At 43.8% G+C, this 12,601-nt stretch overlaps 1 protein-coding gene across 9 annotated transcripts in view; it reads right to left on the bottom strand.

Annotated features, from left to right (window-relative positions):
• SAMD12 (sterile alpha motif domain containing 12) overlaps nucleotides 1-12,601 on the bottom strand; it is a 286,712-nt gene that overhangs the window by 211,921 nt on the left and 62,190 nt on the right. For 6 of the 9 annotated variants that reach the window (XR_014790013.1, XR_014790010.1, XR_014790009.1 and 3 more), the window contains exon 3: nucleotides 729-858. Coding sequence is in view for 4 of the 9 variants with exons in the window: in XM_084848903.1 (XP_084705029.1) it covers nucleotides 729-858 (130 nt within the window). In the remaining 5 variants the exon portion in view is untranslated. The remainder of the gene's footprint in view (nucleotides 1-728; nucleotides 859-12,601) is intronic. The other 3 variants (XR_014790012.1, XM_084848904.1, XM_084848906.1) reach the window with 1 other exon arrangement.

Raw genomic sequence — 12,601 nt, 5'->3', positions numbered from 1 at the left:
AGGGCATTCACCTCTCTAGGCCCATCTAACCCAGTCTAGTCCACAAAGAAGAGAGGGAAAGAAAGATCTCCCTCCCTATCACTGCCATCCACCAGTCTGATCAGTTAAATGTTAACTCTTAAGAGAGAGTGAGGAAGTTGTTTTGGGGACTGGAGGCACTGGGGGTTGGGGGTGAAGGGAGCCAGAATTTTTATCCAGCACAGATTTTAAATCAGAGAAGATTTCAGGCTCCTAATGCTTGCCTCTTCTTTGAGAAGAGGCATTAAGGTCTCTCAAAGCACATATCCAACTTCCAAATAAGAAGCACGTGCTCTTGTACTGAGTTATAGCCCCTCTTGTCAAGCAATGTTTCTTGTATTCAAACTCCCATTAGGTCAGAATCTATATATGTGTTCCTTTTATTTGTACTCTGACTTTCACCTTTAAGCCAGGCCCCTAAGGTGAGCATGTATCATAAAAAAATACCAATAAAACCGCAAGCCTTTATCACAGTAAAGCTCAATCGTTGTGTATTTTCTACTAATCGTTCCTTGAAATAATGTAGCCGCACACATTCTTTATTCCCTCCTGACTTCACACTGCTCAACTTAAGACAAATAATTTAATATTCATTTTATGTAACAGTGCTCACTTGTAAAACTAGTCATTCAAAGACAGTAGGGGAAAAAATTAAACACACATAACACACACATTTTAAAGTAAAATATGTTTGATATTTCATACTTTACCAGTTATGTCATGCTGTTTGAATGACTCACTGTAGATTTGATACTGATTAGGGCAGTGTTTCTTCAACCATTTGCACACATCCTGCTGGGTCCACAGGGCCACTGGTTTGGTCAGTTTCACGATATTAGACTGGAAAGGCAGGACAAGGAAACAGCTTTCAGAACATATATTTTCTTGCACCTGGTACGTTTTCATGTGTTCTGTGCATCATTTCGCAGCCAGATGCTCAGACATAGACTTCTGCAGCTAGGGGCATCTCTCTTCGCCCAAAGAAGTCAACAATGAAGGGATATTATTCTGACACTTTCCCATACAGTTTGCAATTAATAAATCAGCACTTATAAACACAGATATCAGAGATATTTCAATTTAGTGGCAGGTGGGAAGATATCATCAAAGATAATTCAGGTAACAATTTGGATGATCACTGAACATGTCATGCCATTTCAATTAATGCTTTTTAAGCTGTAAAGTAAATGTGATGTTTGCCCCCAATGATAGATTCCAAAAATTCAGCCTTTCAGGATCTAATTTTATTTATCTATCATTTATTTATTAGATTTATTAGCTGCCCATCTGGCTGGCTACCCACCCACTCTAGTTACAGTAACATTAATAGCCTTGGTCTCTTCCAAGAACACTTGGCCAAAAATACTTGGCAAATACTGCATTTGGGGGAGCACTCTAGTTGCTACATGCTTTGGGGGCTGGAGCAATCTGATTCCCTCACTGATGGTCAGAATCTACAATAAAGGCTTGGGCCCCATCTGCAAGTCATAAGTGCTTCATGGGTACAGAGCACTTGGCACTCAAAGGAAAAGAGGCAGATTTGGAAAAGCAAAGAACTATTGCCAAATAGGCTACAAATAGCCACAATGAAATATTGCCTTTAGGGCTGTCATATGATTAAAGAAATCCTAATTGCATGAGTTATAATTCATTAGTCAATTGATTAAAATCTGCATAATTTTGGATATGACACAATTTTGTGAAAAGCACTCAATCTTTGTTTTTTTTAATGAAGGTCACACATGTGGCAATAAGCCCCATCATGTTTTGCTTTTGTTTTTTTAAGAAAAATTCTGAGTTCAGGTTATACTTCCATTACATCATTCCAAATAAATGTATCCATTAAGTTCCATGTTGCAGCCCTTCATAAATACAACATATTATCAAAGAAGACCTATAAACATAATCAAACTCATGTTAGTCAAATAGCCCCTAATAGTAAATAAAGTGGTATTGAGTCCTCAACTTTCTTATTCCAATATAAAACAGAGTGCATTTTTCTATTAAAAACATATTTACTAACTGTTCTTCTCTGACTCTAATCATATTAGTTAGTTCCATCACGGAGGCCATATCCCAAACTCTCATATGCCAACTGTCAATTGTTGGAGGGTTAACACTCTTCCATACTGGCAACCCTCAGTAAATGAATAGTCATTTTCACATTGTCAGTTGAAGAAGACCTGATTTGGGGTGATCTGGGTTATTCATTTGGTGACCTGAAGAATTTATTTGCAGTGATTTTGGTGGGTAATGGGAAGTTAATTTACTGAAGATACAATGATTTGGATGTGAAATTAATTGGTGTGCCGTCTGTGAAATTTAAATTCTAGCATTATTTCTAAAGTCACAGCTATGCATACAAATTTGCATATACAAATTTTATGCAATTTTGTGCCCTTTCTTGGGGATGCACTTCCTCTTTGTGACTGCTGTATTCCCAAGTCAGATAAGAGCAGTTTGAGGCATGAGCACTTCGAATTGTACTTGGAAATGACCAGCAGCCTGTGCAGTTGTTAAGAGACTTCAAAAATGTTTAGGAACTGGAATCAGATGAGCAGTCAAAGGGAAGACAGAAAGTCCTGCATGAATACTAACCATGCATTCTTAAGCACAACACTGCTTGGCAGGACAGGATTATCATATTCTGCAGATTAAAACCACAGACGAATGAAGCTTCTGCCATAACATAATTACCACAGTGTGTGCATGCATGTGCTTCTCCTGTTGCCTGATCCAAAAATCTACACCAAGGTAATGCATCCAGCAACTGCAGGAACAATCTTCTCATTTTTAAACTGAACACAGGCACGGAGCACTGCACAAAGAAACATAGTCTCTCCCCATGCAATTTCAGAAATTGCTTCTTTACAAAACAGAACCACACCGTCCTGTGAATCAGTGCAGGATAATATAGGTTTATTGTTACAACGAACAGTAGGAAGTGGGAAGTAACTGAATGCATTATTGAAGTTTGCCAAAGCAGACAGAGCTAATCACATATAAGGCCAACATTTGCAATAGTATAAACAGGTCTCAATTTGATTTTTGCAGAAATACTTGCAACATTGCCTCTATGTACACTATTGCAGCATTGCACCAGAACATAAGAAGACCCTCATGGTTTCTCCTCTTTCTAAGGGCAAGGGGGCCTTCAATGAACATGGTGGGAGACAGCTAAAAGCTTCCCAAACTCACCCAGGAGAAACTGATTAATCATCCCGCCTGCTCCTGTAATTATACCATCACCAATGCTGAATTTCAAAGTACTCCACCCATAACTATCTCTTAGTTACAGGGCCATCCTACGCATGTAACTGTGTAGTCCCATCCTACACAATGGGACTTTTTCACACATCCGTGGGTATAGGATTGCAACCTTAGAAGCTTAGATAATAAGCAATTCTGGAATTAGACATTCTAGCTAAACTAGTCATTCTGTGACACAATATTGCTTGAAGCAACATATTTTGGAGGGCAAACCATGCAAAACAGAAAATTTACTCCAATGACGACTAGCAAACAACCAGCTTTAATTTCTTTCTTTGTATAATGTGTGTTGCCTTCAAGATCTGGCTATTAGCTTTATGCTATGCTAGTTCAGTCCTTAATGATATACTGCTTCTCATTAATATAATATAATATACATTATATATATATATATATATATATATATATTCTTCAATGTTTTCCACTTTCTCTCTGTTAATTGTATATAACTGTAAATTCTGCAAGTCAGCTAACCAAGAAAGACTGTTCCAAGAATACCATCAGAAACAAACATTTCTTTATTTAAATACAATCAAGTTGGGCTATGCTTCTTGTCTTGAACAATTTTTTTCTGGGTCTCCTGTCCTGTCCCCCAGCTCCACCCCCTCATCTTACTGGGGTGAGGGGGAATAGAGGGGATGCTGTTGCAAGGACTGAAGCCCTCAAACCAGCAGAGGCTGATGGCTCCAATTTCAGTGGGGCTGTGAATCCATTATGGGTTCAGAACTCCAAAGAAGCTATTCAAGGTGCTGAATCCCAAAAATAGCTTCAGCATCTTGGATAGCTCCTTTATTGTTCTGTCTGGTTCTGACTGAAACCCATCATGGATTCACAACCCCACCAAAATCAGAGCCACCAGCCTGCACTGCCTCAAACATGGTAGCACATCCTGCATATTGCAAAGACACTGGGACCCATATGAACAGTCCTCATTGAAACATTTCCAGGCCCCACCCTGAACACCATATCCTGCCTTGCTGCAAAGAGGTGGCAGCAGAAAGCGCTCCAACAATTGGCCCTGTGGATGGGGCAAATTATTGATCCATTTTGGACGGAGGAGTGGATACTTAAAATTTTGTGTCCAGCCTCTTCTCCATTTCAGAGTTTGCCAAATCTCTACTATAAATCTGCTTTACCCCTCATTCATTTCTGTACATAGTAGTGTCTCGTTCTTGGAAGTATCATCATCATCATAGTCATCCATAGCTGTTTTAAATTTCTCCAGCTATTCCTGAGCACAGATGCTGCAAGGCAAACCTTTATATAGCTGCTTTGAAGTCATCATCACTGTAAATATCCAAAGGAGATGAACAATTTCAAGTTAGCCTTTTGCCTCTCTCACTAGGCCCACTAAGGACACCACAGAAACATTATAATCAAGCGCTCATGCCACAGAAAGTCTATATTTTCAAAAGCAGGTGAATATATTTTCAAGATCACTTCCATTTTCTGCCTAGCATGAAGTCTATTGAGAGCTGGTATTCCCCCCCCCCCATGTTCAGTTATCTTGAACAATCAACTGGTTTAAATTTAATTTCTTTATTGTATTCAGAGGTATAATTGTAATCAGCAAGGTTTATTCTAATTCCAATAAATAAATAAAAGGAAGTATTTGTATGTCCTCAATGGACTCAAAAACTGTACATCCGATTGTTATGTAACTTTTAGGATTTGTTGCACCTCTATCTGGGATGGTTTTAGGCATAGTGAAAATTCCATCCACCATCCTGAAGCAAAATGGCAGCCAATCAAAATTTTTAAAGATTTACTGCTTCAATGGAAGTCTTTATTTGTATGTCCTTCAGTACCATGAAACCTAGACACCTGAAGTTTAAAGACTGAAACCTAGACACCTGAAACTTGGCATGCAGACTAAGGTGATCTTACAGGTGTACACCTCAGGGGGCTATGGGGGTCACCATGGCAGGGGATATGCCTGGGGGCCAAGGCAGGAATAATGTGTCCAATTTTGGCAGCTGCATAAGCCTGAAGCCTTCACTGTATCAAACTAAGAGCTGTTCCAGACAATGCAAAGCCAGGTCCATGTGCTCGTATATTCATATGCAGTGGTCATGTCCTGTTGTGTTACAATTTTGGAACAAGATATTCTCAGAAATGGCAAATACTACACATCAATCTATATATATCTTACATCAGCATTGGCTCTGTTAACAATATGGGAAGAACAAAATGCAAAAGTGACATCTAAAGAATTAATCGTGCTCATGTTGATGGCAGCTCTTAGAGCTAAAAGCTGGAAAACTGCAGAACTTCTAACACTAAGGTGTTAGAACATGGAGCTGTGGCAAATAGCCATGGCAAAAAAATTGACTTACCAACTGAAATTAGCTAAAGGCAAAGTGAAAATATCTGACTTTTTAAAATATGGCAGTTTTATTGTATATACAAATCGGGGACATATGAAGCAATATTTGTCAAAGTCTTTCTTCAGTTTATGGAAAACAGACTAAATATATACATTTTTTACCATGAAGAACCATAAAAAAAATTCCCCAAGCAGCAATAGCAGTGGAGGCTGGTGGCTCTGATGTAGAGCTGTGCACAAATGGCCTCTCAAAATTCTCCAGCCTATTTGTGGGCAGAGAAATTGGGGGGATAATTCTCCAACAGTTTCTCACAGATAGGGCTCACTATTGGCAGGGGTTGTAGCACAGGTCCTTTCTTTTCCCCTAAGCATTTTTGGTTTACTGCACTGCTCCTGTAGGTAGCAACAACATCAAATGTGGTGAGGCATCCACTTTTTTGAGGCAGAATTTTGAATTTCTTTTGGTGGTATTTTTGAGCTTCTCTAATCACTGCAAGATAGCCAAGGGTGCTGTGTGTGTTTTCTCTATCACACATCTGTCCATTGCTCTGCAGCCTCCCAGGCCACCTGCACTTCCTGAACTGAAAAAGCCCCATGGGAGGAATTGCCTCATGATGTCTTCTTCATGATGGCTTTAACTGAAGTGCGGGAAGCCAAGGAGGCTGCAGGCTGCCACAGAGATTACTGTACAATGACAGACAGGACACTCACGCACACCCAAGAACCCCAAACCCAACCCAGGAGTATTTCTCCTCCTTTGAATTTCTTTTCGAAAGCAATTTCTCTTCTATCAAACTGAATGAGAATGGTCGAAAAAAAATGTGGGGAAAATTTTCGACACAGCATTACTCTGATGTCAGTTCCAGTCCAAGGTGCTTCTCGATATTGGATAGCTCCTTTGGAGTTCTGACTTGAAACCCAGAGCAGATTCACCACTCCACTGACATCACAGCCACCAGCCTCCACTGGCCAATAGATTCCAGCTGTAATGTAAAGGGGGAAAAACATTAAGGGGTCAATCCTATGGTCTCTGGAGAGCATCCCAAGGCCCATAAGATTTCTCAGATTACTCATCATGAAGCCATAGGCACTGCTACAACTTTGGGAGGGGGACTTCCAAGATCTGATCCCTCCCACCGCAACCACCATGGAAAGAACCACAGCACCTGCTTTCCAAGGTCACAAAAGCAGACTTGAATAACCTCATACAGGTAGAAATGGGGGGTTCTGGTGTGTGGAGAGGGGGAGGGGAGAGGCTGAGATCTACAGAATCCTAAGGCCTCGCTGTCAGGAATAGATCATCCACCCCTTCTCTGCAATCAACACCACAGAGTCAAAGCTTCAGGATATTACGACTTGCTAAAGACTAGCCTTTCTACAAATGCAGATTCAAGGAAGCTCTCAGACCGCCCCTCAGACTTCTAAGAGTGGTTATCCTAGCGGAGCGTTTGAGCCCCATCCCTTACTTTTCCTGCTTAGCTTTGCAATGCGCTCTAGCATCTCTCAAGTCACGCCCCTCTTCCTCCTCCTCCTTGGAAACTTGAGTTCTCATGGTGAAGGGAGGAGGCAACGACTCAGCCTGGGCCATCTGTTTGTCAAGGCCTTCAGAGGAACCTCTCCCAGTACCTTGGGGCTCTAGGGAAAGTTCCTCTCCCAGGCTCTGATCTAGCTGCTGCTCCAACTCTGATTCAGAATTGGAGCTATCAGACATCTCAAGGGGCTTGGACTCATCCCTGACACTCTCCAACCCCAGCCCTGTCCTTGGTAGTGCAACTCCTCAAGACGCGCTCAGTGGCCTATCTAGAGGAAAAAGTTTTAAAAGGAGGATGCAGAGGCGAAAATCACCTCCGGCACTCTTCCCACCCTGCCAGCAGGAGCCCAATAGGGCATAGGATACCCAGAAGTCTCCAAAATCAAAGGCTTCTTTTAATGGGCAGTAACCTGATAACGTTGCACCCTAAATGTACTACCCTTGGTCAACAATTAGATTTACATTTGATGTGCTTGTTTGTCACTGTAAATTTTAAAGAACTGTAAAAAGAATTAAAAAAGAGCAAAGCAGAATGAATGCTAGCAAAACGGAGCCTCTTTCCTACTATTTTTGTTTCATCTCAATGGAAGTGGAAGAATAAAGGAAGGGGCGATCATCATTTAGGTATGCAGAAGTGGATGAGGTTTGAAATCACTACAAACACAGAGATCCATTTGCAAGAGTGAGAGAAACGATCGTGACTAATACACTCTGAGATTCCTGGGCCAAGTAAATACAGTAACTTCCTAAATTAACTCCGAGGACTGAACGGGAAGACAGTAAGCTCCCAAACAGGGCATACCTCATTAAAGAAGGCCTACCTGTTGCAGAGGCTTTGGAGCTAGTAATTACTGTTTAGGTATGATCGTAGCCTTCTCTGTTCTCCCTGCCCCTATGCTAATCCTTACTTCCAAGGGCAGCAAGTTCAAGCATTTTGCTGTGGTTCCAGCAAAGAGCCCAGCACCCACAAAGTGCTGCCACTCTCTTTTTTCAAAGGCTGCATAAGAGAATTCTTGGCTTGCACACCCTGGCTTAAATTCACCTTCACACTAGTAGACATCTGCTAGTGCAATGGGACTTTCTTCCTCTCTCCTCCCCCACCTGCCTTCCACACCACTGGAAGAGGAGAGTTTTCCACTGCTCTGGAGAGTTTTCTAGCCCTCCGTAGCAGATTTTGAGGGTGCATGGGAGGGAGGTTGAACCCTCTCCTGGTTCTGCTGCCATAACTGATTCTATCAGCGGAATGCCACAATAGGATTCAACCCTTTGTCTCTTCCTGGTTAAAGAGGCCTACTGTGAGTATATTGCCCAAGGGCCCCCCGAATCCTGAAACTGGCACTGCTGTTGGCCATATGTACTAGCAGCAATTGGAATCAGAATATTCTGATCTCACACAGCTTGTGGTTGATCAGTGCCCTGGAACGGACAGCCAATTACCACCCTAAGAGGGGTTTTGTCCTTTTGTAAGTCCAGGAGTTGAGCAGTATACATCAGTTAATATTATTCACAGGTTAACTATTTTTTTAATATGAAGACATCAAATACAAAAGAATCAAGTACAGTGGCTATTAATGTTTAAAAATACAGTCCATTAGCAACCTTTTATAAGAGGAGAGGGCTAAGACTTCATAGCTTAAGTGTAAATACGTTCTTAGTGCTAAATTACTGCCCAAGTGTCAAGAATGCATATTAGAAGCCTCTCATGGCCTTTAAGGACTCTTTAAACTCTTGTCCGGGGAAAGGTTTATGCTGTTCAGTCCTCCTCCTCAAGGACTTGTACCTTCTTTTTAAAAAGAGGCAACATCGATTCACTCTCTCTTAGGGGAATCTTGTCTGTTGAAGTTAAAAATAGCTGCCATTTTAAAAGCACATATATGGCTACTTTTAAGTAGCTGAGAAACAAGGAAAACGGCCAGTTTAGGATCCCAGAGTGTAATGTCTGCTAGCCCTAAAGTGCATTCTTGCTTTAAAAGACACAAGGGATTTAAATGTTTGCCTGCTTTATAACGGTAGCACATGGTCCCCACCCCGCCTCCCCCCATCCCTCGTTGCCAACTTTAACAAGGACATTGTCTGTTCCATGGACAAAAAGGCTATGCAGCAAACAGGGCCTGGTGATCCCAGAGTAAAAAGGACACTTGCCTGAGGTCCTGATGGTTATGTGCTACCTCCAGTATCAGAGGCATATGCCTATGTATATCAGTTGCTGGGGTCCATGGGCAGGAGGGTGCTGTTGCGCCCATGTCCTGTTTGTGGGTTTCCTGTTGGAAGCTGGTTGGCCACTGTGTGAACAGAATGCTGGGCTAGATGGACCCTTGGTCTGATCCAGCAGGGCTCTTCTTATGTTCTTAAGAGGTGCAGAACCTCAGGCCCAAGGGACAAATCCAGCCCTGCAGAATTCCCCAGATTGCCACGCCCCGTTTCCCCTGATCTTTTGGTGGTTTTCCTGTTTTTGTTTTTTCCCCATTCTAAAAGGTTGAAATGCCTCTCCGAAGGCTTAGTTACTGCCAGTAAGAGGTTTAGGCTAAAATATGGTGGCGTTTTTGGCCCTGTCCCTTTTGCCTTTGGCCCCGCCCACCACTGGAATGTAACCCCGAGCGCTTCTCCAAAATGGAATCTCTTTCAGCTCTCAGGCTGAAAGAGATTCAACATCCCTGTACTAGAGGGCGCCCCAGAACTCGGTGTCTGTGGAGCCTCCCCTGTTGCTATTGCTCCAACTCTATACTGGTGATTGTGATAGGGTTAGTTGGGATGATACTTGGAATAGTGGATATGATGTGTCCAAGTGTCAGATATGGATCATCCTTTCCCTTCACAATCAACACCACAATAGACAAAGCTTCAGGCTAATATGACTTTATTTTGTTACAGCCTAGTCTCTCTACAAATGCAGATTCAAGGAAAACTCTCAGGCTGCCCCCAGGCTCTAAACAAGTAATCAAAAATCTCTAAGCAGAGGAGATGAACCAGAGAGAGAGAAGGTTGCTGGCCATTTGGGGTATGAGCCTCCCGGACAAGCCAGCTTCCCAGTGAAGCCCCTCACTTAGGGTAGCTCCCTCCTACGTTGGCTTCCAAGAGTGGCTATCCAGGCAGAGCATCTGAGCCCTGCCCCTAACTTTTCCCTCTTTGTTTTGCATCATGCCTAGTGTCTTTCAAGCCACACCCCTCTTCCTCCTACTCTTCCTTGGAAACTTGCGTTCTCATGGTGGAGGGATAGGAGAGAGACTCAGTCTGGGCCATCTGTTAGTCAAGGTCTTGGGAGGACTCTCTTCCAGCATTTTGGCTCACTAGAGAAGGTCCCTACCCCAGCCTCTGATCTAGCTGCTGCTCCAACCCTGATTCAGAATTGGAGCTGTCAGACATCTCAAGGCGCTTAGACTTATTCATGACATCAAGACTCCTTTTCCCCAACTGAAATGCACTGTCATGGCTGAGTCATCACCAGGGATACTTCCTCCACAGCTTCATCCCTGCCACATCCATTTTTTCTGGGTCCAGGGAAGGGAGAGGAGATGAGAAAAGAAAGGACAGGCCACAAAGAAAGATAGAGGAGAGAAGCAACAGAGCTGGCTTGGATAAGCACACAGCCTCGGGGCTGGCCCTACCATTAGGCTGAGTGAAGCAGTTGCCTCAGGCAGCAGATACTAGGAGGCAGCAGCAAGATAATGGAGGAAAGACTCATGTGCCATGCAGCTTGCTGCGTGCTTCCTAAGTTAGCTTTCTGCATTCTGGTGCAGTGGAGGATGCTGTCCCATCACCAATGTTGAAGGAAGATTGAACTTTCAGTCCATGTTTTGTACATGGAATGGGAGGGGGGAGCCATCTTGTCTTTCCTTTCAGGCAGCAAAATGTCTTGGGCTGCCTCTGCACAACCTAACATCTGCCTAGCCTAACAATGCCATTTACATGCCTGGAAATAGCAGAAACAACAGTAGAATCGTAATCATTCCTCCTTGGGAGGGACCCAAGCTCAGTAGAAAAGCACATCCTTTACATACAAATGGTTCTATCCCTGCCATCTCCACTTTAAAGGCGTGTGCAGTAGATGATGGACAGACCACTGCCTGAGCCCCAGGAGAGCTGCTGCCTGTCAGATTAGCCAATATTGTGGTAGATGGACAAAGTCTGACCTGGCAGAAGGCAGCTTCCTATGATCCTAAGCAGGGGCCTGGAGAAAAGCAGGCACTGGGATGCCTGAGTTTCAAGGGTGGGAGGGCCTCAGCTGGACTTGAAGGGTGTGCCTGAATTACAGAATGCTTGGAAGATCAGTGGCCCCCCGCGCATAACTGCTGAAGGGTGGAGGGGAAGGCTGAACTGGGACCCTGTGGTGGCACAACAAAAAGAGATCAAAAACTGGCGCATATATGGGTCACTTTTCCCAACTTATTTTGATATCTAACGTTTTCAAGGGAACAAATTATCTGTTAAATTAAAATAATTAAAATACAAAACCAACAACAATAACAAAACAGTACAACCACCTCTATAAATTTGACACTCAACATGACATTCTAAAGCTGGGATGGAGAACTCCCAACCAGCAGAGGCTCCCCATTCTTCCCACAGAGCCACCTTAGAGTCCACCGGGGGCAGGGCTTGGCCAGGCTGCCACTCCCCATTGGCAATGAGAGCAGGGGAATCCTCACTGTGATCTCCGATCAGAGATAACTGTCAGTGTGGACACTGAGCCCATAGAATCCCAGAGTAGTTCTGATTCTGAGGAAGAGCAGTCGCTCCTGGGAGAGGAGCGCGCTGACGGAGATTCCTCCCACCAGCATTCCTAGTTTAGTTAGCAGTCCAGGGAGTGACCGAGCACAGATAGCAGACTGGGTGGATGCGCGACGCAGACGCAGAGAGCGGCGCCAGATGGAGGGCGCGGAAAGGAGGCAAAGTGCCAGGTTGGCGCGCAAACAACGGCTGCGCCCAGAGGCTCCAAGGGAAAAGGGGAGGGATTCTCCCTAGTCCTTAAGTTCAGGGGTCTGCCAGTAATTCCCTTTCAAACGGGGACCAACTGTTCCAACTTAGGGCATAGGTACTGTGCTGCTCAGATCTAGTTGCAATCGGTATAGTTGTTAAGTTGTAAAAGAAGAATAAAGCTTTGAAAGGAATTCCTTTGTCTGTGTCTGGACTTGGCTACTGGTTTAGACAGAGAGAGACCTCCAAGGAGCCCTTGACAATAACAGTGGGGATGCGGGTGGCAGGGTGTTGGCTGAGTCCATTCATATGCCATGCAGTGCCCCCATGAGGACAACATGTGAGGCCGGGGACTCATCCAGTACTGTTCAGAGCAGACACTCTTCCTAGTGCTGGCTGAATCTGTTTGCAGACCACCCTTGTGGGGACGATGCACAGCGCATGAAGCCGGGGACTCAGCTGACATTGGGAGAAGCAGCCATTCTTCCCAGCGCTGGCTAAGTCCCTTTTCTGTGCGGAGAGAGGCGTGGAACTCTGTGCCT

This window comes from Heloderma suspectum, chromosome 4, assembly GCF_057233095.1.
Source record: "Heloderma suspectum isolate Gila_16-S chromosome 4, 16-S_ref, whole genome shotgun sequence".
Taxonomy (NCBI): domain Eukaryota; kingdom Metazoa; phylum Chordata; class Lepidosauria; order Squamata; family Helodermatidae; genus Heloderma; species Heloderma suspectum.
This window is presented reverse-complemented; position numbering and strand designations above follow the sequence as displayed.